The sequence below is a fragment of the Papio anubis genome, chromosome 1 (genome assembly GCF_008728515.1).
Source record: "Papio anubis isolate 15944 chromosome 1, Panubis1.0, whole genome shotgun sequence".
Taxonomy (NCBI): Eukaryota; Metazoa; Chordata; class Mammalia; order Primates; family Cercopithecidae; genus Papio; species Papio anubis.
In genome coordinates, this window is record NC_044976.1 from 165,237,676 (window position 1) to 165,264,080 (window position 26,405).

Below are 26,405 nucleotides of genomic sequence, written 5' to 3' on the forward strand. Positions count from 1 at the left end.
TTAGTATCTATGGGGAATTGGTTTCAGGAGCCCACACAGATACCAACATTTAACTCAATTCTGACACTGTCTACCTAGAGATAGCTTCTGGTCCTCCAATTTCAAATCCAAAATGTGTGAATTTTCAAGCCCCTTATATAAAATAGCATGGTATTTGCATATGACCTATGCACAATCTTCTGTGCACTTATATTGTCTCTAGATTACTTATAATCTAGATTATAAGTAATACAATGTAAATGCTATAGAAATCATTGATATCCTGTGTTTTTATTTATATTGCTTTTTATTTTCATTTTGTTATTTTTGGAATATTTTTGATCCATGGTAGATTGAATCCACAGATGAGGAATCCATGGATGTGCAACTCATGGATGTGAAAGACCAGCAGTATTTAATTTCTCATTCATTCATTAAACAGTTATTGATCATCCACTAATTGCCAGGTACTGTAGTAGCCATTTCTAAACAAGTACAGATACACCAATGCTGGAAGGATGGTCGTGAAGAGAGGTGCACCCTTCAATTTATCCAAGGCAGAATTTGGGACACTAGCAACATAAATATGGGAATATTCAATATTTTAAAACAACAACAACAACTGGAGTTTTCCAAACCTGATGGAGATTTTTTTCTCACAAAGAAAATATGTTTTGTAAGTAGAAGAATAATGTGGATGTGATTTCTTGATTGTTGTAGGAGAACATACTTCAATGTTATCGAATCACATTTGCCACTAAATAATTCCCTCTTTGGTTCTATGTTCTCTCTCCCCACAAAATTCAGTCAATGTGAAGGAGATTTAAAAACAGATAAATGAAGGTGTTATGTGTTATCATTAAGAGTAGTGTTGAATGGCATGTATATTTAGAGAGATACATGAGAAGAGGGAAAGAAACACCAGGAAGATCAGAGGATATTACTGTGAACACAGTAAAACATTAACTGTCTCCTGACAGGTTTTCATCATAAGGTTTGCATACATGTTTAACCTTGGCCACAATTTGTATTTTTAGAATGGCTGACAAAAAAAATACTAGAAGTGTTGGATAAATTATATTATGTATTGTAATATCTTCATACATAAATCTCTAAATGACTTTTCTTTGTATTATTTACCTGTGCTAACAGGGTAAAATTTGTGAATTAAATGTGATATTCTGCCTTTTTTATTTTATCTCTACTCCTTCCTCTTTTCAGTGTTGCTGAAATAAAAATGATTCTGCTCATGTAGCTGGACATGCTTGGAATATAGGACAGGTTTTGTTACATTTTTATTTCTGTAGATAGAATCTATTTTAGCTTGAATCAAGGGTCACAGAATAAAACTAATCAAGAAAATAGAGACACACGTGTCTCTCTGCTCTGGTGGGAGAAGTTGAATTCCCGTCGGTTTTGCTCCCACCTCTCCATTCATCCTTCTCCCTAGTGGTCTTTGGGCTCAGTCTGTACCCTCCTCTTCTTTCATAGTATAAGAACCAGGTGCATTTATCCTTCCTCAATTTCAACAGCCACCTACATGTTGATCCTTTCTAGTTTTGTATCTCTGGAAAAGTGTTTGCTCTTAATATTCAGACCCATATATTCAAACCTTCTAGAATTCTCCATTTGAGCTTCTGCAAATCGTGCAAAGCAAAATCATTTTCTCACTCAAACCTACTTCTGTATTCCCCTTTCATCCAACAGTAATACCCTCCACCTACTTCCTAATCCGAGAAGCCTAGGAATTGTCATTGATTCTTCACTCTTCATTAAATTTTACAATCTCTCCATTACGATCCCATCAATTCTGTCATTTTAATTTGTCATAAATCTGTTGTTTGCTTTCATGTGCATCGTCACCACTGCCTCATTTCAGACAATTGACATATCTGTACTAAAATACTGCATAGCTCATAAATGGTCTCCTTTCTTCCATTCTTGTCCTCCCCACCAATCCGTTATCTACACTGCTACCCCAGTGATCTTTCCAAAGCATGAATTGGGCTTTGCAACTTACCTGCTTAAAATCCTTAAAAGATTCATCATTGTCTTCAAAATAAACCCAACCTTGTTGGTATAGTATACAAGGCTCTTCAGATATGGTCCTTAATAAGTGAAGGTGCCAATCTTGCCATTTTTTCACCCTCCCTCTTTGGCTCTTCCTCATGCAAACCCATGTCCCAGCTCAAAGTCTATGAAGCTCTTGCATTTGCTAGATCCACTCATGCTTTCTCATTGCTGTCATTTGTGCCTGTATACTTTACTTGCTGCTACTATTGCCTCCACCTTACTCACCCAATTTTTTATTCTTCAATATAGATGTCAGCCTCTACAGAAAGCCTTCCCTGATTTTCCAAAACTGGAATCGTGTGTCTTTATGTGCTCATTAGCAGCACAGCAGCATGCACTAATAACTACTGAGGCTTATTACATTCTAGTTTAACTGCTGGATTATCTGTCTCTCAGCAGCTACTTACCCTCACTCATTAGACTACAAAAAGTTCAATTCATAGTAACCATTTAACACATTTTTATTGATAAAAAATAGTAGATTGGTATAAAACAGAATCGGTAAAACAAAAACAAAAACACAACAGATAAACCAACAAAAAGAAACCCATAGTAGAACAGACAACCACCTTCATAGAGATATTATGTAGCTTAATGACGTTATTTGAAGGGATATAGATTTTCAGGTCTTCTGCCTCAAAGATGAAGTATCTATACGTGGGTAGCCTAATATATAGTAAGTTTTTTTTTTATCTTTTTAAATTTTATTTTCAAATAGTAGTTACAGGGCTATGAAGACATAATCATTGACAACTTTAGGAATTTTATCACAAAAATGACAAATGTGATAGACACATATTTTGAGTTTTGGGTAAAAATCCCCATCATATTCTATGAATGCAACTGTATTCATTACACATTTATGAGTTCATCACAACTTAATTATTAACAGGGTGTTAAAATTGTTAATTAAATCATTCTTTACCCTTGGGAATGATTTTCTTTTTGTGTTAAAACATCAGTATAATCAATCAGTGTACTGGAAACCAGAGATTTTCAAAACAAACTTTTTTATTAAAAAGAAAAAAGAGAAATGAGAAGGTATCACATGTGTTTTCTAGAAAATTAAAAGAATAAAATTTCGAAAGCCAGGAAGCCATTCTCCTTAATCTTCATTTTTTTAATACTTACTCTACCTCATTGGCATAATCATTCAGGAAATTTTGGAAAGTTATTTTTTGTTAATGTGGGGAAATTTCCTCTATTGCTCTAACTTACACTAGATGTTGATCAGAAGATTTAAGAACATTAGTGAGTAAGATACAAAATTGCAATGTTCAGAACAAAGTTTAAAATTATTTCCAAAAATCAAATCTCATGTCATAATAGAATAAAAACATTTAAACATAGAGAAAGGAAAAGACTCTATGAGGTAGGCAATTAAAAGAGCACAGTGAAAAAAGGAAACAAAGGTAAAAAGAGTGAAAGAGGAAAACCACTTTTAATAGCAGGAAATGACATGATATGACAAGAAAAAAACAAGAGTAGAAAGACAGATGGGAGAACCAGAACTCAAAATTAATGACAAAAAAGAAGAAGTCCACCTACGGAAGACTGAAAAAAAAATACAAGGAGCAAAATGATCTTCCAATTATAAATGTGTTTCGATGACCAAAAATTGCTATATTTTAAAAAATGTCAGAATAGCTATATTAGTCTGTTTTCATGCTGTTGATAAAGACATAACTGAGATTGGGAAAAAAAAGAGGTTTAATTGGACTTACATTCCACATGGCTGGGGAGGCCTCAGAATCATGACGGGAGGTGAAAGGCACTTACGTGGCAGTGGCAAGAGAAAATGAGGAGGGTGCAAAAGGGGAAACCCCTGATAAAACCGTCAGATCTCGTGAGACTTATTTGCTACCATGAGAACAGCATGGAGGAAACTGCTCCTATGATTTAAATTACCTCTTACTAAGTCCCTCTCACAACACATGGGAATTGTGGGAGTACAATTCAAGATGAGATTTGGGTGGGGACACAGAGCCAAACCATATCATTCCACTCCTGGACCCTCCAAATCTTATGTCCTCACATTTCAAAACCAATCATGCTTTCCCAATAGTCCCCCAATGTCTTAACTCATTTCAGCATTAACCCAAAAGTCCACAGTCCAAGATCTCATCTGAGACAAGGCAAGTCCCTTTCACCTATGAGCCTGTAAAATCAAAAGCAAGCTAGTTACTTCCCAGATACAATGGGGTACATGTATTGGGTAAATACAGCCATTCCAAATGGGATAAATTGGCCAGAACAAAGGGGTTACAGCAAGTCTGAAATCCAGCAGGATACTTAAACTGTAAAGCTTCAAAATGATCTCCTTTGACTCCGTGTCTTACATGCAGGTCACACTGATGTAAGACATAGGTTCCCATAGTTTTGGGCAGCTCTGCCACTGTGACTTTGCAGGGTATAGCTCCCCTCTTGGCTACTTTCATGGGCTGGTGTTGAGTATCTGTCTTTTCCAGGTACACAGTGCGAGCTCTTGGTTGATCTGCCACTCTGGGGTCTGGAGGACAGTGGCCCTCTTCTCACAGCTCCACTAGGTAGTCCTCCAGCAGGGACTCTGTGCGGGGGCTCTGACCCCACATTTCCCTTTCACACTGCCCTAGCAGAGATTCTCCATGAGGGCCCCACCCCTGCAGCAAACTTTTGCGGGGCATCCAGGCGTGTCCACACATCTTCTGAAATCTAGGTGGAGGTTCCCAAAACTCAATTCTTGACCTCTGTGCACCTGCAGACTCAATACCATGTGGAAGCTGCCAAGGTTTGGGGCTTAAAACCATCGGCTGAGCTGTACCTTGGCCCCTTTTGGCAACGGCTGGAGCAGCAGGGCACCAAGTCCCTAGGCTACACACAGCATGGGGAACCTGGGCCCGGCCCATGAAACCATTTTTCCCTTCTAGGCTTCCAGGACTGTGATGGGCGGGGCTGCTATGGAGACCTATGATATGTCCTGGAGGCATTTTTCCCTTTGTCTTGGGGATTAACATTTGACTCCTTGTTACTTATGCAAATTTCTGCAGCCAGCTTGAATTTCTCCTCAAAAAATGGGTTTTGCTTTTCTACTGCATCGTCAGGCTGCAAATTTTCTGAACTTTTATGCTCTGTTTCCCTTTTAAAATTGAATGCCTTTAAAAGCACCCAAGTCACCTTTCAAATGCTTTGCTACTTAGAAATTTATTCTGCCAGATACTCTAAAATCATCTCTCTCAAGTTCAAAGTTCCTCAAATCTCTACGGCAGGGGCAAAATGCTGCCACTCCCTTTGCTAAAACATAACAAGAGTCACCCTTACTCCAGTTCCCAACAAGTTCCTCATCTCTATCTGAGATCACCTCAGTCTGGGCTTTATTGTTCATATCACTATCAATAATTTTGTCAAAGTCATTTAACAAGTCTCTAGGAGCTTCCAAACTTTTCCACATATTCCTGTCTCTTTCTAAGCCCTTCAAAGTGTTCCAGTCTCTGACTGGTACCCAGTTCCAAAGTCGCTTCCATATTTTTGGGTATCTTTTCAGCAATGCCCACTCTACTGGTACCAATTTACTGTATTAGTCTATTTTCACACTGCTGATAAAGACATGCCCGAGACTGTGAAGAAAAAGAGGTTTAACTGGACTTACAGTTGTTCTACATGGTTGAGGAGGCCTCAGAATCATGACGAGAGGCTAAAGGTCCTTCTTACATGGCGGTGACAAGAGAAAATGAGGAGGATGCAAAAGCGGAAACCCTTGATAAAACCATCAGATCTCACAAGACTCATTCACTATGATGAGAACAGTATGGGGTATACTACTGCCATGATTCAGATTATCTCCCACTGGGTCCCTTCCGCAACACATGAGAATTATAGGAGTGTAATTCAAGGTGTGATTTGGGTGGGGACACAGAGCCAAACCATATCAATAGCATTCCCTATATTACATTATTATTCTAATTTTCTTAAGTTAATGGTAAAAAAATTCACTTGGACAACTTCAAGACACACCAGAGAATCAAAATATTGTCAATGCAGTAGTTTCTAATTGGTTGAGCTGAGCACATTACTTTGTATCGTTTGTATGCTTAATGGCACACACTATTAGCTGAGTAGATTTTTTCTTATTTATTTATTTATTTATTTATTTATTTATTTATTTATTTTAATGTACTATTTGTTCTCTCCTAAACTGTTATCTGAGTATTTGGAAGCCAAATGACTAAGATTTTCACAAACGGTAAAATAGAGGCACATAGCTTTCTTTTAAGTAAAATGTTGCTTTATCCTCTAACCTCCAGCATCCCAGGACTAACAACTGATTGCTATTTTTTTCTTTTCTTAGTGTCTTGATTTTTAGTCTGTTAATGATATGTAAATATTTCAGATTTTCTGTTATCCAAATAATACAGTTAGACTATAACAATATAAATATTAACCTGGAACACTAAAAATACAATTAATAGAACAATTTTAATAGGAGATGATAAGATCTAAAATGTAAACCAGATCTCTCTCTCTCTCTCCCTCTCTCTCTCTCTGTATAAACTAATAATGTAGTAATATTACTTTCTTATTTAGCAAAGTAATTACAAAAGTTCATGCTAAATTATGATTTCATAAACAAACACATACCACAGGAGCGCAAGTATGGATGGAAAAAAACCATGCTTAATTTCCTAGGTTTAATAGCTTTTAATACAACTCCACATCTATTTGTTGAAATGTGGCTATTTTGAAGGTCCTGTGCTAGAGGAAGCTAAGCCACAGGGAGAGGGGAAGAGATGTAAGAAAAATGCACAGATAGCAGGTCAGGTTATAGTAAGCACTCCAGGCAAAATACCCACATGGGTTATGAAGGGTTCAAACAAAGGGATTCAAAGGAAGAAGGCATCATAAGCAGCTGGAAAAACCAAGAAATCTAATGGAGGATATGTCATTTGAGATGGGTCTGGAAGAATGAGTAGGATTTTGAAGATAGAGACAAAGGGTATGACTTTTATTTCAACTGCTATTTTTCAGGTTTCAGTAGTTATCATATTTCATTTGATGTTACAAGTTTTAGTGATTTCTTCCTTCATTTCTAGCTTCTTAAATAAACCCTCTGCTACATGACCTCTACGGAGCATTAATCATGCCAAATTAATCACTATTTTCTGGATAAGCCATATATTCTAAAAAAATCACTAAGACTCTACTCATACTATTCTCTCTGCTTGCTTCACGTTTCTTCCTTCCCTAAAGTAGGCTGCGAACGAATATAGAAGGCCTGGTTCATTTTCAATGTCTTCCTTGACCCCCCACCTCGAAGAAGTGTGTATATCTCACAGGTATTTCCAAATCCCTCTATATGTTCTTTGATTATTGTCTCTCATATTTTATCCATTTATCAAGGAACAAACTTGTTCCTTCACACAGAGAGGTTCTTAAGGGCAGGAGAAGCCATATGGGTATCCTCCCGCCTAGGCTGTCAGGTGGTCAGTATTCGGTCTGTATATACTCTGATGCAATCAGTTTTTGAAGGAAGGAACGGTGAGCGCAAATAGAACCAGAGCTTATGTAGCAGGGTTCATATAAGCAGTGGTTCTTACTGAAAAAAAAGAAAAAAAAAGACCCTGGTGAATCGGGATCACTTCTTCCTCCGCGTGAACCGCTAGTAGAAGCGGACCGAAGGCTGAGGCCAGGCCACCTGGAAGCCCACAACGCTGCTAGTAGCAGCAACAGCAGTAATAGCAACTCACTACTGTAAAATCCTCGGTGCGTTTCGATGTGCTTTCCCTGTCATCCAAATGCTTCTCTTCAGCGGCCTAAGGTGGCCCTTCATTTTTTCCCCGAGTTCAGGGAAACACCTCCCTTCTTTCAGAATGTGAGAAAAAAATGGGATTTTCCTGGGGCTGAGAGTGGGGATTCCCTTTCCAGAAACGTGCAATTTTTTCATCCCGCCCACCTGGACTGAAGGCGATCAAAGCGAGGGAGCTGGTGGCATATTGGAACACTCCAAACACCCTGGCCCCCCTCCTTCCAGAGAAGGGTCTGGAGCCCCGCAATCCGCTAATTAGCTCGCCCCCATTGGTTGTCCCCAAGGCACCCCCGTGCCGTCACTGTGCTATGCTAATGAAGGGGAGTCTCATTGGCTGGGCCTCCAGCTCCAGCTCCGCAGGGAGATTGCGGGGAGAGCGGGGTTGGACGCGTCTGGGGCCGAAACCCACCGCCCCCGACTCCCGCCAGCTCGGGGCTGTGCCGGGTGCAAGCCCGCTCGAGAGAACAGCGGCCGGGCGGCTGCCCTCTGGGAGGATCTGCCACCTGCCTTTAAGGAAAGTGCTTCACCATCAAGCGGCGCTCACTCCCACCCCTCTCCCCTCTTTCTAGGCACCGCGCGTCTTTTTCGGCGAAGTAACTTTTTATACTCGCCTCCCCCTGGTCCTGGGGACCAGAGGCGGTGCCGAGCCTGGGGGCGGTTCCTTGGCAGCGTTGATTCTTGTCAGAGCCAGACTTTTGCTCCTGGGTTGGGTTTGCATCATCCCCATTACACCCTCAGGAAAGAGGAGCCAGCCCCCTTTCAAGCCTTAGCTTCCGGCTCCAAGCCGACCCCCTCCCCCTCCCTGTCCCCTTCCCCTTCTCCCATCCCTCTCTCGGCCACAGCGTCTTGTTAGTCCTCTCCCTCTACTCCGCAATATTTTCTTTCTTTCTCCCTCCTCTCCTCCATTTGTTGTTTGATGTTTCCCACTCTTTGAGGAAAGATGGTTGATTTGGAGAGCGAAGTGCCCCCTCTGCCTCCCAGGTACAGGTTTCGAGATTTGCTGCTAGGGGACCAAGGATGGCAAAACGATGACAGGTGAGTGGTGTGGTGGAGGATTGTTCTGTAAATATTGCTGAAAAAGGGACGGAAATGGGAGGGCCGAAGTGGGGAAAGGAGGGAGAAAAGGAAAACGGAGCCAGAGAGGGAGACTAAGGCTGGGGGAGGGAGTAAAAGAGATTCTGATTTGTCTCTCCATTTTGACTCTATAGAACTGTTGCTATAGATAAGGAACTCCTTTCCTTTACACTTTTCTTATTCTTGCAAGGTATTTATTGCATTCATTTGGTGCTTATTTTTTTGTCTATCTATGCTTTTCTAGGATGTGTATAAGGCTGGTATCAGAGGTACAATACACCCAAATGGTATGCAATATCAGTTCCAAAAAATTTGCGTTTTTTCCTTAGGTGTGGTTAATCAAACTCAAAATTGCATGCAAGTTGTTTGAAAACGCACATTAGAAACTTAAAATCTCCTGAGTTTATTTACCTACTCCTTGTCTGTGTTGTCTTGAGTAGGTGTCTACTTGCCACTGGAAATTTTATGCTGTTTAAACATTTGGAGTTTTGGGTAGACAATTGGTTTAAATATGTAACAGGTAGTTAGTGAAAATGACAACCCTTTTAATAGAATATACTCACTTTGAACAGGTAACTCTGACCATTATGAATAATGGTGTTTGTATAACATGATACAACCTTTTCATAACTAGTATATTTTTTAAACTGAAACAGCATATATGTCTCAAAATTACAACTAAGTTTCAAAACTAGGATATTTATTGCTAGCAAAATATTGTTCATGTGTTTTATTTATAGCACTACTGCTTTGCACAAACTTCTGAAATTCCTCTGTCTATTTCTGTCTCAAGCACATTTTGTATTTCAGCGAATTTAGTATTTTCTGGAATAGTCATCCCATATATCACACGCCACATTTCTTTGTTTTAAAATAATACATGTATACTAACTAGGTTCTTAACTCAATTGAAATGTTTCATTGAAGTTTAGTTTAGTATTGATGTTCTATTTTAATTATATAAAAGACCCATTATTGGTCCAATCCAAAATCTGCTTCTCATTCACCACTGACCAATACACTCGGTTTCTTTTCTCCACCTTTTCAGCTCCCCATACCAACTCCTGTCTCTACACACCCAGGATTTTATCTTGAGCATCAATTATGGGCATCTTGTTTGGTCTCATATTAGTAATTTGAAGGGAGATGGATGTTTTGTAGAGGATATTTTGATTCAATCTCTTTTAGGCAAAAGCACACTTATTGGCTAAAAATGTAAAGAAGTAATACCAATTTCTCAGTATTCTTGTAAAGTGTTTGAGTAAACTGAAGATGAAGAAAATTTTTAAGTGAATTTGTAATACAAATTGACATTTAGATAAACTGTATTAGCCTGGTTAAATGGCTTTTTAAGTGTAGCATGGTGTTCCTAGTGACTGAATGTACACTTAGTTCCAGACCTCAGGATCATTATATAGAACAGAAATCCTCTTTGGAGAAAGTGTGAGATAGATTAAACACATAAAGCACATACTTTGGTTATAGTGATGGTATTGTTGCTTGCTTGTTTGTTTTAAATATCATATCCAATATGTTAATTTTCATGTGGTTGCCCTCATTTTTTTAAGGATGCTGCAGAAATATTTTAGTAATTAAGAATTTTGGTTAGTTGAACACTGCCTAAATGGATCACTGCTATATTAAAAAAGTTTTGCAGAATGGTTAAAATGTTATGTTATATTAAAAGTTCATGCTCGGGCCGGGCGCGGTGGCTCAAGCCTGTAATCCCAGCACTTTGGGAGGCCGAGACGGGCGGATCACGAGGTCAGGAGATCGAGACCATCCTGGCGAACACAGTGAAACCCTGTCTCTACTAAAAAATACAAAAAACTAGCCGGGCGAGGTGGCGGGCGCCTGTGGTCCCAGCTACTCGGGAGGCTGAGGCAGGAGAATGGCGTAAGCCCGGGAGGCGCAGCTTGCAGTGAGCCGAGATCGCGCCACTGCACTCCAGCCTGGGCGACAGAGCGAGACTCCGTCTCAAAAAAAAAAAAAAAAAAAAGTTCATGCTAGCCCAACTTTAACTTAAAAAGCAGGCCACATTTGCCACTAAAATGCGTTATTAAACATTTAAGACAATCATTCAACCATTTTTAAGGACTTGGCTAATTTTGTGGCTTCATGGAAAACTATTTTTTGATTTTGGTTCCATTTGTTGTTAATCTTTGAAGGCAAGATACTTGGAATCAGAGAAACCCAGACTTCAGTCCTTGGCTGTTTCCTTCACTAGCTGAGTGGCCTTGGGAAAGTCATTGAGCCATTATGAGATTCAGCAATCTTATTTTTTATAATGGGAATTATACTATTTATCTTATAAAACTGTGACAAGAGGAAGGATGGAGAGGTACAGAACTAACATTTAGTTGGAACTAAGTTCTCCCAGGTTCTTTTAACTGTGTGATATGTTCTCTCTTAGTTAATCCTCAAACTCTGAATAGCAGGTAATTATGTTAGGCACAAAGAAACTGAAATTTTGGTAAATTAAATACTTGTCTTGGATATTATACCTTACCAGTGTAAAGATGACTCTTCAGTTCAGCTCATTGTTATTCAAATCCCTCAAGAAATTCTTAAGTTCTTTTCATTTAATTTATTTGAATTTATAAGAATAATTTACAGCACCTAGCATTGTTTAGGTGCTCATTAAATGTTAGTTCCCTTGTTCACTTCTGATTTGCTGTTTGCAATCCTTTTTTTTTTTCCTTTTCAAAATCCTAAGCCAATATGTGGTAGGTGAAGTCATCTTCCTTGTCTATACTATGGTGACAAATTCCTCTTTGCAATTACACCTGAATAGCAAACTTATTCTACTCAGTTATCTTCTTGGACTTAATTTCTATAGAGTTGAGGAGGAAGCCCTCTTTCATGTAGGAGTAGGTAGGTCATTTCCAGCAACAGATACATTTAGTGCTCTGCCCATATTCTCAAAGCAACTTTCATTGAACACCTCCTGCATGAAGTTTTCTCCCCACTACCAACCTCAGGTGCACATAAGTCCTGCTTGGAGAAAAAGCTAGAGTGTCACTGAGTAAATAGACTACTTCTGAATCAATACTTTTGCTTCCTTGCTCCTCAGCTTGGATAATTCTGAAGCATATTCTACACGGTGTCCAAAGGGACTGAGCTCCATTTGCCCGCAGTGATAACTGGCTTAATACTGAAAGCTTTATTGGCTTCTGTCTCTCTTCTCCCCTACTGGTATTTTATTTGTGATCAATTCCCAAATAAACTGCTTCTGCTGCAATCCTATCTCAAGCTTACCTTCTGGCAGAATCTGAATCAAGATAGCTGTCTTCTGGATCTAGAGAGCCACATCCTTGTAATGATGGGGGAATTGTGTTCCAAATGTAGGAATATAAACACTTCTACCTTGTTCCTCGCTGTAAGAATTTCAAACTCCATCTTAGGTCATAGTTGACTGGCATATGAAAATGAATGAAGCATATCATAGATACTCAAATGGGTGTTAAGACATAATATTGATGGGCCTATTAGGATGTAGGAAGTATGTATTCCATACCATAGATTTTCTGTGAACCAACTTTGGATAAGTAGGTCACCTAAATTTATATTGTGCCACCTTTTGTGTAGGTATAAACACATACACATACACTGGCATAATGTACATGTAATGTATATAGCATATATGTAACAGATCTGCATTGTTTTTGTAATATATGTATTATAAAATATCGCATATGATATGCTAAAATTATATATTGTTATGTAATGCATCATATATTACAAATATATGTGATGAATAATATGTTATAATATATGTAATGAATATATATGTGTTTGTATTATCTTAATGCTATCCTTAGATAATTGCTTCTCTCTCATTTGCACTCTGATATCATTTTCTGAGTAGGACATATGGGAATAGGGTTAGACACAGCAGTGCAGAGAACTTAGCACATGGATAACACTACTTCTGTGAGGCCACAAAATAAATTTGAGAGTTGTTAAATGAGAATATTGCTTGTGTGTAGGGATGTCTTTTGTATATATGATGCACACTTACTTGTTTGACATCCTGAGTAAAAAACAAAAATCTAATTCAAGTGGTTTGTATGATATGTCTTTAATGGCCATGTATTCGTTCAGCTAATATTTGAATGTTTGCTACATCTCAGAGCCCCATTAAGTTAGGTTTTGGGACAACTATGGAAAGGAATATGAAATAGTGCTCAGTCTAGAGGAAGTCACAGATATGATAAGAGGTTAATTCACCCCAGAATATTGACAGTATTGTTTATGTTATGATGATGTCCTTATAGAATTTCCATTTTAAGACTGTCAAGAAGATTCTGTACCATTTGCAGAAAGGATATTCGGCATTTGCTTGAAAATAAAGTAGTTGAAGTCACGTATTAGAGATGGCTCAAGGCATTCAACATTCAATATTCAACTCCTGGCACCAAACCATCTTCCTGCCTTGGCCTCCCAAAGTGCTGGGATTATAGGTGTGAGCCACTGCTCCAAACCTGTTTTCTGTTTTAATATTTCTACGATTCACAAAGCAATAAAGATTTAGGGTATTCTCCTGCAGTTAAAGACTGATAAGTTACAGGTTTTCAAAGTCATCAGACACTTATACAAGCCTTCTCCTGTTTCATCATGATTTAGTAGTTTTAAACTTTGGAACACAATGCACTTAATGTGAATAAATTGTCGCAATTCCAATTACTGTTAATGGAAAATCCTCAGTTGTAGCCATAGAAGAGAAAGTCATTTATTTAATTAAGACCATTCTAGTTTTCAAAAATCAGGTCACTTGTTTCAAATCCAATAATTTCATGTATACCTGTTGTATTTTATAGGTGGCCTTTAGAAGTTATTAAAGGAAGTCAACGAATGCATTGTAGTTGTTAAAACGTTAAAGGATTTTAACACAGTACAAGTCAATCCAATTAACAGTTTAAGAGGTATTTATAAAAATAGAGAAATATTTCAACAGCATTTGGAATATGTGTAATTTTAGATATAAACTGCAAAATATATTGCTTTACATAATCAAATTCAGTTGTGAGAATGGGTTTTGAATTGGCATATTAAACATTTTACAAATTACTAATTTTATCCCCCATAATAAATTATATATTGTTTTGAAAAGCAGCCATTTCTTATAAAATATTTATTCTAAATTTTAAGTTCAGGTTAGTAAAGACAATTTTAAATTTTTGAGTGCTGTTAAAATGAATGACACATTATTTTTACTCTTTAATCAGATAGTGACATCAACTATGCATATACAATGTCTGCAAAAATGATTTAAGCATTTACTTTAGGAAGAGTTTAGACAATCCTGTGTTTCTTATCAGTATCTACTATATTATGAAAAAATCCACAATAGAAAATTAGAAACTTAAACAGGTAATGGTATAAAAAATAGACTTTGAATATATATAGGGTAATACATAAAATGCAGAGAAAAGTGTATTACTTAATAATTATTGTTTTTCAATCACTACTAAGAATTCAGACATCAATATTTTATATAAAACACACAGAGTTCTTTTCTTTTGACCAACTCTTATAAATAAAATTGAAATGTGACTTTTCAAATTACTGACACTTTGTTTTTAAAGTCTGATTCAAGTTAACAGCTATCATATATCCACTTTCTGTACTTGGTTATATATTAGCAGTACTTCTGTGAGTGACTTAATCGCTTCCCCGGGGTTCCACTTCTGAATACTGTCACATTCGGTATTATGTTCCAATATATGAATTTCATGGGGACACCAACATTGAGATCATAGCAATCAATCATTTTAGCATTAATGGTTCATCTGTTTTTATTAGAGTATTCATGTATTGCCTATATCATATTATTTATTATGCACCATGCTTGTCTAAGTTATCTTTAGAAAACAGAGCAAAAAGCAATATTTTTTACAGTGAAATGGTAATTAGTTGCTTTATATACTTATAATTTGAAATTAAGTTAAGTTGGCCTTTTCTGAGCAATATTTAATGTTGATCAGTATCCTTCATCAAGATGTCTTTTTTCTGAGTTTTAAATTTATAATTAAAATTTTCTCTGCAAAAGCAATCAAAACAATAAATAATTATCCAGAAAGACAATTATTTTTAATCTTTGACAATCCTTGATTGGATATGGGATTTTTTTTTTAATGGGTCATAGGAAAAAAACCCTGTTCACAGGATCTTAATCATTAGCAATTGAGTTGTAATTTAAGTAACAGACATCTACCTAAACATTGTGAGATAGTGAATAGGATAAACTGTGTCCACATTGATAACAATATATTATAGTCATCTGCTCAACTTCTTTTTGAAATTAGGATGGTTATGAATGTCAGACATATTACCAAAGAAATAAGACTTTTAGATAAAATATTTAGGAATAAAAATGCAGTATGGGGGCAATTTATCTTTTATATTGCTTTGTAATCTTATGTGGCAATTCTGAAAAAAAAATGAAGTAGGCTAACATACAGGGTCAGAGAATTGGTATGATGGCTATAAAATTGGTGAAACTGGCCGGGAGCGGTGGCTCACACCTGTAATCCCAGCACTTTGGGAGGCCGAGGCGGGCGGATCACAAGGTCAGGAGATTGAGACCACGGTGAAACCCCGTGTCTACTAAAATACAAAAAAGTAGCAGGGCGCGGTGGCGGGCGCCTGTAGTCCCAGCTACTCAGGAAGCTGAGGCAGGAGAATGTCGTGAACCAGGGAGGTGGAGCTTGCAGTGAGCCGAGATCGCGCCACTGCACTCCAGCCTGGGCGACAGAGCGAGACTCTGTCTCAAAAAAATAAAAATAAAAAAAAAATAAAATAAAATTGGTGAAACACCATCATTATAAGCGGATTAAAATAACCACTGTATCAGTAGAGCTACTTATGTTTTTGCTAAATAACATCTCCCTACAGAAACTTCTGACAGATGTGGATATATTGGTCTTCATCATTTCAAAATTTAAATGATAGCCTGCAGAAACCCTTAACAACATTGGCATCATTCTTTCACAGACATTAAACACCTACTAATTATCAAGAAGTACACTAAGCACTAGGGATAAAATTGTGAGCAAAACAGACCTAGTTCAGATGTAAATGATTTTACAGTAGTGGAAACCATATTAGATTTAAAAATACATACACGAACTTTAATTACAGTTGTGCTACGCTATAAAGGAGAATTGCACAATTTTATGAGAGAGCATGATGGAAGATGAGTTTAGTCTGGCAGATGAAATGGTGGTCTGGGGAAAGTTTTCAAAGAAACCTGTGTTGAGATCGAGGTCTAAGGATGAGAAGATGCTGGTAGATTAAATGGGAAATGAGTATTTCAGGCTAAGGAGCAGCTTGCCTAAAAGGCCAGTGTCGGGAGAGAGCAAGGCATTTTCAAGGAACTGAGGAAAGTCAGGAGGCATTTGGAAGTATGGGTCTAGAGTTCAAGAGACCAAACTGGGCCTTACATGTAGCTTGTTACTGAAGCCATCCATAGCTATGGAGAAAATCACTTACGGAAGTGAAGGGTGGGCCTGGAGCACTGACACAATTTCATACTCAGCACAAAGTCAAAATTGGTTGGGTGGGGTTGTAGACGGTAGGATGCAAGTGAAGGTGGGGAACTTTAAGTCCCTTCTCATCTTGAGTTTTCTGCTTATGTAGAGTAGAGATGGATACGCAGGGCCAGAAACTTCTTCAGAAGTAGAAGTGGTGGTGGTGTGTGAAAGTTTAAAGGTATCAGCAAATGATCAAACTTTATGAATAAACAAATTGTCAATATTGAGCATAGATACTGTTTTACTCTTGCAATTAAATAAAATATAGAACACTGTTACTCTGTCAAACATGCAATGTAATCCATATCAAGTATGGATATCTAATATATATGTATTACTATTATTGTGCTCCAGAACATAGAAACCAAGGGATTCACCACACCTGATAACCATGTTTTACTTTGTCAACCAAACTTCATCATTAGTTTTTTATTGACTAAAACAATCACTGATAGTGACAACTTTTCTCATATTATGTGTTTTGTCACTGTAGTTTTCTTAATTAAACACTCATGTAATAAAAACAAAACCTTTGTGCTCTTAGCAGCTGAGGTTCCTTTGCATGCCTTGCAGCCAACCACCCCATCTCTCCAGCTTACAGCTTTGTTTATGTGTATTTGGACTCACAATTTGTCCCAGCACCTGGGTATTGGAAGACCCTAAACCACTGGGATATTTCATTGCATACCTCTCATGTAGAAGAGTGATCATGTACATGCTTGCAGCAGATGAATAGAAAACTAGGCTCCATGGAGGCCAGAAAACACCGTGAAATGACATTGGATTTTCTGTAGCTGGTCGTATAAAAGCAGAGGAGTGAATTAGAAATTTCTGACCCTGACTCCTTAACAACTAGGTACAGCTAGAAAAAGCTAACTCATACATAAAGTCTTATATGTAGTATATTTTCAAATTAAGGAGGAACCACTGTACATACTTGAAAAAATAAATCATTAATATAAATGAAATAAATTAGTTCACCAGTGATATTAAACTTACTTGTCTTTCTTGACTGGGAAGTGGAAATGGCTTTGGAGTTTGGAGGTAAAGAGGTGAGAACCTGGAAAGCCCTTGGATGTGAGGCAGAAGATAATCAGCAAAAGAGGGAGACCAAGGACAGTGAGATTTCTTCCACAATTTTGCCTTGGATTGGACGTATTGATCTTAAGTCTTTTCTGACAAATAGAAGCAGTGAAGGAAAACCGAAACAGAACCCAATTGTCAAGCATGGCTGATGTGTAGGGGACACATCTCCAACTCTTTGACCTCTTTCGTCTTTAAAGTCTCAGCTGTACCTCTCTTCCAATTAGTGTTTCAGTAGTCTCAGCACTACTGCAATCATACCACAGCCTTAAAGGGTGAGAACCATATCCCTCTGTGTATGCATTCCTTGAATTCAGAATTGTATTACTTCCAATTTTCACAGTATATAAATATGGGTAAGAAATGGACTTTGCATATAAAGCCAGAAAACTGTAAATCTAAGAAACAGCGAGTTGGTTGTTCTTGGCTTTCTTGCACTGGACTTACATGGAATCATAATGATGAATTGTTATTACAAGGGCACACTTAGCCATCTTGTAAACCACTGTGTGAATAGGGATAAAAGCGGATTAACACATTTGGACCTCATTTAACTCCCTGTGGGAAAACTTGTAGACTGTCCACATATTACAAACAACTAGTTGTTAACAATGGGGGCCAGATGTCTAGTTTAATAATGGACAAGTCTGTCAAAAATTGAAATACTACTCTGTCCCCTAGGGATCAGATAGGCTGATCAGCAAGCTGCACAGGTTCCGTTAAGGAGTGATGGTAACGACTTCCGTCACTGCCACACTATGTGGTGATTACATTGACAAATTATAGATGGAAGCTGTCAGTATTTTGTTTCTATTTCTTACCTTTCTCTGCTCACAAGAGTTTATGTGCTATTTCATCCATTTCCAATAAAAATGCAAAAGATAAGGTGAAAATATATGATCATATTGAATATAGTATTTATCGTAACATCAGAGAACATTTACCAAGTACTTAGCATATGTCAAACATTTTTTCTAAGCAGTTACATGTATTACTTTATTTAATCTTTATACCAATTCTGAGAAATTCTGTTATTTTTCCCATTTTACAAATGAATCAACCAAGGTACAGAAATATATAACTTGTTCGAAGTCACATAACTTGTAAGAGGTAACTAGAATCTAATTATTATGCCCATTCACAATGCTTACAACATACAAAAATGTGATTTAATGCTATTTAAATAATAGGAAGAACAAAATTCAAACAAATTTAAAGGCTTTTGAAGTCAGAAAAATCACACACCTCTTGCATCTCCATAGGCCAGTGTTATAATGATTTGATTAAAATAAGTGTTAGGGAATTTTTGAAGTTGGTCATACTTTCTGAAAGAAAAACCCCTTTTCCCTCTACATGTACAGCATGGTTCTTCTGACAGTCTGGAGAAAGTAGAATGAAATGGAAAATTAGCAAAACAAAGGCAACGGTTTTATTTATGTGTGTATGGGAGTATAGATTATTATTGATTGATTGATTGAAATCGGGTAAAGGTAATTAGTATCCCAGGAACAAAATAAAAACAGTTGCTTAGCAGAATCGTTAATATGAAAAAGCAAATGAATGATAAATGAATCATGAGCATATATCAATCAAAAAGGCATCATGTAAGATCAAACAGTTAACTTACTGTTTTAAAATGTCCATTTTGAATGTTTTGGCCAGGGTCATTTATTTCTTTGCTACTTTAGTTAATCCACAATTATTATTATTATTTTATAGCTAGGTTTCTTTTTCAATGTTTTTCTCAGTAGGACTTTAGGATTTCCTGTTTATGCTTCTATCTCCTGAAGTATTTGTACCAGTGTGAAATTGATTTTTTTCTCAACACTGTACTGGTAATAATGAAAACACTATGCAGGAATGTTATGAAATTTACATATCATAAGGTGAAGTTACTTGATTTAGGGCTTAACACTTAGGCCTACTTATTAGTGTGTTCTGCCTGTTGTGAAGATTTGCAGTTGTTCACAGAAATTCATGCAATAGCACAGAATAAATAGAAAGTACAACAGAATGAAAAGATAATAAGGAAAAAAACCAAGTTAGGTGTATGTAGGTTCATAGTATGACTTCCATGAATTTGTATGTATTTACTGGAGATGGGTTGCAAAGTTAGCCAGAGCAAAGACAAGGGCATGACCAGTCGCATAAGACGAGGAATGAACTAGTAGTTCAGAAGAAACACAGCTTTCCTTGGGGCTCAAATTTAAAGCAAATTTATTCTGTGGATCTTTGGTTAGTGTACGGTATTCTTATCCACTCTCCTATCATGAAATAGCAAGTTTCATAAGACTCATAATATTCTCACTCCCTGGTGCTGATATAACTAGAGAGAATTATTCTCTTAAAGTAGATCTACAGGACACACCCAGTACTGTGTTTCAGGTATATCCTATAGGACAGTAAAAAAAAAAAAAAAGGACATGAGGTTACTGATTGATTATATTATTGATATATTGTGTACAGTGTACACTGCTCAGTCTTTCAATCTTCCTTAAGAACCTTTTAATCTTCCTTAAAAAAGTTTTTAACCTTCCTTAAAAATCTTTTTTTTTCTTTTTTAAGTGTAGGTGGCTTTGATTAATAAAAAAGAATGCAAAGAGATTGAAGTTACAAAGTTACATTCCTTTTTTGGGGGCAGGGAAGGGCAGAGTCTCCCTCTGTGGCCTAGGCTGGAGTGCAGTGGCGCGATCTTGGCTCACTGCAAGCTCCGCCTCCCGGGTTCACGCCATTCTCCTGCCTCAGCCTCCCCAATGGCTGGGACTACTGGCCCCCGCCACCACGCCTGGCTAATTCTTTGTATTTTTAGTAGAGACGGGGTTTCACCGTGTTAGCCTGGATGGTCTCGATCTCCTGACCTAGTGATCTGCCCGCCTTGGCCTCCCAAAGTGCTGGGATTACAGGCCTGAGCCACCACGCCTGGCAGAAGTTACATTCTTTGTTGAGAACCTGATATGTAAATATAGTCGATAGATACTATAATAGAATGGCTGTTCTTTGGTGGAGAACATACTAGGATTCTAACCAAAACACAAGCCTGAATTATGTTTATTCTCTCCTTTTTACCTATATTGTACTAATTAATTTATTTTCTTTTTCCACTGGTGTCCAAAGTAAATATACAATTTAATGTTCTATTAAGACTTTGTAAGGGCTGGGTGGGGTGGCTCATGCCTGTTATCCCAGCACTCTGGGAAGCCAAGGCAACAGATTGCTTGAGCCCAGGAGTTCTAGATCAGACTGGGAAAAATGGCAAAACCCCATCACTAAAAAAGGACAAAACACTAGCCAGGTGTGGTGGTATGTGCTCTAATCCCAGCTACTCGGGAGGCTGACCTAGGAGGATTGCTTCAGCTTGGGAGGATTGAGGCTGCAGTGAGCCGTGATCACACAGTTGCACTCCAGCACAAGACCTTGTCTCAAACAAACAAACAAACAAAATAAATAAATAAAAAGTCAAGATTTTGTAAGAATCTTGAATTTGGTTATTAATATAGCCCTATACAGCCATCCTTCTCATAGCCATGGGTTTTGCATTGTGGATTTAACCATTCATGGAGGGAAATTATTTTTAAAAAACAAATAATCCCATCAAAAAGTGGGCAAAGGACATGAATAGACAAATCTCAAAACAAGACGCACAAATAGCCAATACACATGAAAAAATGCTCAACATCACTAATTATGAGAGAAATGCAAATTAAAACCACAATGTGATACCACCATACTACCACAAGAATGACCATGATTATGAAGTCAAAAAACAATAAATGTTGGCATGGATGTGGTGAAAAGGGAACACTTTTACACTGCTGGTGGGAATGTAAATTAGTACAACCACTGTGGAAAACAGTATGGAGATTCCTTGAAAAACTAAAACTTGAACTACTATTTGATTTAGCAATCCCACTACTGGGTACCTACTCAAAGGAAAAGAAGTCACTATGTGTTTGAAAACGACACATGCACATGCATATTTATAGGAGCACTACTTGCAGTTGCAGATATATGGAACTGACCTAAGTGCCCATCAACCAACAACTGGATAAAGAAAATGATACACACGTATATATATATGTGTGTGTGTGTGTATATACATATATACATACGTATATATACACGTATATATACACACACACACACCCCCCCCATGGAATACAACTCAGCCATAACAATGAACAAAATAATAATGTCTTTTGGAGCAAATTGGATGGAGCTGGAGGCCATTATTCTAAGTGAAATAACTCAGGAATGGAAAACCAAACACCATATGTTCTCACTTACAAGTGGAAGCTAATCTATGAGGATGCAAAGCCCTAAGAGGGATATAATGGACTTTGGAGACATGGGGGGAAGGTTGGGAGGGAGGGTGGGGAATAGAAGACTATATATTTTGTACAGTGTACACTGCTCAGGTGATGGGTGCACTAAAATCTCAGAAATCACCACTAAAACACTTATCCCCATAACCAAAAACCACCTGTACCCCAAAAACTTATTGAAATAAAAATAAAAATTAAAAACCTACTATAAAAATATGAATGAAAAGCCAGTATAGTATTACAACTATTTATGTAGCATTTACATTGTGCTAGTTATTATAAGTAATCTAGATTTATACTTGTTGGGAGGGTATGATTAAGTTATGTGCAAACGTTATGTCATTTATATCAAAGACTTGAGCATTTGTGGTTTTTAGTATCCCCAGGGGTCCTGGAACCAACCAAAGAATGACTGTTTATACGTACATAGATAGAGATATATATGAAGTGCATGACTATTATAGCCAACTTCTGGTTGCTAAGTAATTCATATCATATGAATAACCTCAAACTAGTGCAGCTTTTTAATTTATCTATCACCTTTAATATCACCATAATTATTTCACTTATAGTGAATTAATATCATTAATTCATTACTATCAATTCCTTAATATCAATATAATTATTTCAATTCTCCATTTCAAAAACTTACAGTAGATTTGTACTATTTTTTCAAATTCCTTCCTCAATTAGGTATTGAGCTCTGCCTATTGTTTCTTGGTACAGTTTCATTCTATCTTATTTAAATTACTACAGCGCTTGCCAGCGTAGCTCTTTATTCCAGGTCTGTTTTATGCACCCTCTCTAAGGTAGTCTTCAATGCTTAACTCAAGCCTCAGTCAACCTATGCATTTTCATCATAGTCTTCTTAAACATGATTTTACCGTGTCATATTCACATTTAAAGACCTATGGTATGTCATTAATGCTATTATTTGAAATTTAAACTGCTCAGCTCAACATTCAAAGCTCTTTATTAATCGACTTTTCTTCCTAAAATGATTTTTGAAATTTGATCTGTGTATTTTTTCACAGAAATCATCTCTCTTTTCACAAGCTGATGTCTGCTTTTTGCTTGTGTCATACCATGATCTGAGGCTATCTGGTATCATGTCACCCCCTTTTTCATTACCAGACTCTTAGTTGGATGCAGTGCCAGAGTTATTAATGACATTTTGAAATCACTCCAATTAATCCATATATTCCACATGCCATTATTTTGTTTTATAATTATGCTTATATTTTTGAAGGTGTAACATAACTTTCTAGGGGTAAAACCAGGTATTTAATTCATTTTGGATCCTCCTACATTATTTAACACAAGTAGTCCATACAAAGTCTCCAAGAATTTTAGTTCTGCAGTATAAAGAAGATATTGCCAAAAGAAAAAGAAGTAAGTCACAGCTATGAATATATAGGCCACCACATATATACATATGTACGTTATTATAATAAAAATGAGTCATTTGAATTAAAATTCATATCCCCCTTAGAAACAAAATAGTTTTCAATGTTCATTCTAAGCCTAGGTATCATAGTTTAAGGTATTTGACTTGAAAATGTCTTCTCCCCATCTAATTTAATATTCACAAGGAGCTTTTCTGTGGAAATAGCAAAGCAGAATGTGCTTCAGTCCATAATTCATACTGTGACAGTTCAAATGACTGTTAAAGTGAATTCTGAAATTTACATAGGGAATTGCTCAGTGAAAACCATCAATCTGCTTGACAGCCAGCAGTGCCATTGTCCAAGGGACATGTGGAGGTGTTGTAAATTATCAACTCCATCTCATACTCACATAGGTAATGATAGTAATACAGAGTTGAGATGAACGGTATTGAATTCGTGTGTGTGTGTGTGTGTGTGTGTGTGTGTTGGTCTTCTGTAAAAATCTTTTTCTTTTCCTTATTGAGAAACAGTGCTTATAATAGTTTAGGGTCTGTTTAGTTTTGCAGTGTTAGTATGAATAAAGAGTGATTTTCTTGAAGAATAAAAAGTATGTGGAATACATCTGTGACCATTATCTAAACAACATGTTCTAAAAATTCAAATAGAAGGTACGTTATTCAAAAACATGCACATTCCTATTATTATATGTGTACAAAGTCAGATCTTTTGTGGGATTTTTTTGTTACATTTAAATTTTTAATTTTTGTGGGTACATGGTAGGTGTACATATTTTGGGGGTTCATAAGATGTTTGGATACAGGCATGCAACGTGTAATAATCACATCATGGAAAATGGGGTATCCATCCCCCCAAGCATTTATCCTTTGTGTTACAAAAAAATCCTATTATACACTTTTAGTTATTTTTAAAACCAATCCCACTACTGGGTATCTACCCAGAGGAAGAAAAGTCATTATACAAAAAGATACTTGCACATGCATGTTCATAGCAGCACAACTCACAATTGAAAAAAAATTGGAATCAGCCCAAATGCCCGTCAATCAAAGAGTGGAAAAAGAAAAAAAAAATATATATATATGTATATATACACATATATATGTATATGTATATATGATGGAATACTACTCAGCCATAAAAAAGAATGAATTAATGGCATTTGCAGCAACCCGGATGGAATTAGAGACTATTATTCTAAGTGAAGTAACTCAGGAATGCAAAACCAAACATCATAGGTTCTCATTCATATGTGGGAGCTAAGCTATGAGGATGCAAAGGCATAAGAATGATACAACGGACTTTGGTGACTTGGCAGGAAAGGGTGGGAGGGGGGTGAGGGATAAAAGACTACAAATTAGGTTCAGTGTATACTACTCGAGTGATGGGTGCACCAAAATCTCACAAATCGCCACTAAAGAACTTACTTATGTAGCCAAATACCACCTGTTCCCCCCAAATTTTATAGAAATAAGAATTATTTTATTAAATTAATTTATTAAATTATCTTAAAATAATTTTTATTAAGTTTAATATAAATTATTTTGTAGAAATAAAAAAAATAAAAAATAAAAGTACATTTAAATTATTATTGACTGTAGACTCCCTCTTGTGTTATCAAATACTAGGTCTTATTCATTCTTTCTGACTCTCTCTCTATGTATTTTTAAATATATATTTTTATATGTGTATATACATAGATATGTATCTGATTATATGTATGTATATATATACATATATGTATTTATAACTGTATATATGGTTAGAAAGCATTTGATAGCACATATATTAATATATAACTAACTATATATAAAATTATAACTATATACATTTATATATTTATATATAGTTAGAAAGTTATATATTAATATGTGCTCTAAATATAAATATATAAATATACAGTTAGAAAGAAAGAATAACATTATATATATAAATATATACATTTCTTTTTTACTTTTGTTACCCATTAACCATCCCCACCTCCTCTCCCAACACCCCCACACTATCCTCCCAGCATCTACTAAACATTGTTCTACTTTCTGTCTCCATGCCTCAGCCTCCAGAGTAGCTGGGAGTACAGGTGCATGCCACTACACCTGGCTAATTTTTTGTACCTTTTTGTAGAGACAGGGTTTCGCCATGTTGCCCAGGCTGGTCTTGAATTCCTGGCCTCAAGTGATGCACCCGCCTCATCCTCCCAAAGTACTGGGATTACAGACGTGAGTCACTGCACCTGGCCTGAGATCTCCTTTCAACATGAGATTTGGAGGTGGTGTAACATCTCAACCATATCAATAAGGAAGAGAACATACCTATGAGTTGTGGTTGAGGTGAACTCGATTTTACTGCCAAGTAACCTGAAAATATCAATTTAGGAACAGGTGGTTTGTTTTACTTAAAATTTTAAAGTAGATCAACCATCAGGATTTTGTGAGTGATGGAGCCCTTGCCTACCCCCAGCTCATCACCAAAAAGTCGTTTTCACCTGGAGGAGCATGTCCTACATTATCTGGAAGGACAGTGAAGAAAAGAACGAGGGTAGTGCCAGGGTCTGTGAGGAAGCAGGAAAGCAAGGCTCTGGAGGAGGAGTGCAGGCTTGGGGCTGTCACCTGAAACCTGGCCTCCACTGCAGTGACCGTTATACTATTTATCTTTCTTATAACAAGCCATCTCATAATTGGAATCTGTTCTGCTTGTTAACAAATATTATCTGTCAGTGGCTGGCATCTGTTGATCACTTGTGGCAAACGTGGGATTTCTATACAGTTCTTTTTTACCCTCACCCTTTTGTATTTTTGCTCACTTGGTATATTTTAAATGCCTTGTGTGAAGAAGAGCTATACTCGGTCAAAAGTGTGGGAAAAGTAAAGATTGACAAGTAGCAGCATTCTTGGCTTTATTCCTTTCAATATGTCCTTTAACATTTTGGTGATTTCCCAAAGACTAGAAGGTCACAGTGTGTTTACTTTGTATTTATTTTTTATTTGTGTAAATTTAAGGGATACAAGTGCAGTTTTGTTACAGGGATATACTATGTAGTGGTAAAGTCTTGGCTTTTAGTGTAGCTAAAACCTGTATAGTGTATGTACTCTACACACTATTTTTAAAACAACAATGGCTACAAAAATGGTTCTCTGGTGTTGGAATGAAGAAAGCA

At 36.9% G+C, this 26,405-nt stretch overlaps 1 protein-coding gene across 4 annotated transcripts in view; it reads left to right on the plus strand.

Moving 5' to 3' along the window:
• The first annotated feature begins 7,849 nt into the window (after positions 1–7,849).
• The window catches only part of KCNT2 (potassium sodium-activated channel subfamily T member 2), a 411,763-nt gene continuing 393,207 nt past the window's right edge, over positions 7,850–26,405 (plus strand). For 3 of the 4 annotated variants that reach the window (XM_009191034.4, XM_009191039.4, XM_009191043.4), the window contains exon 1: positions 7,850–8,866. In XM_009191034.4, coding sequence (XP_009189298.2) covers positions 8,772–8,866 — 95 coding nt within the window. In that variant the 5' untranslated portion in view covers positions 7,850–8,771. The remainder of the gene's footprint in view (positions 8,867–26,405) is intronic. The other variant, XM_009191051.4, reaches the window with a different exon arrangement.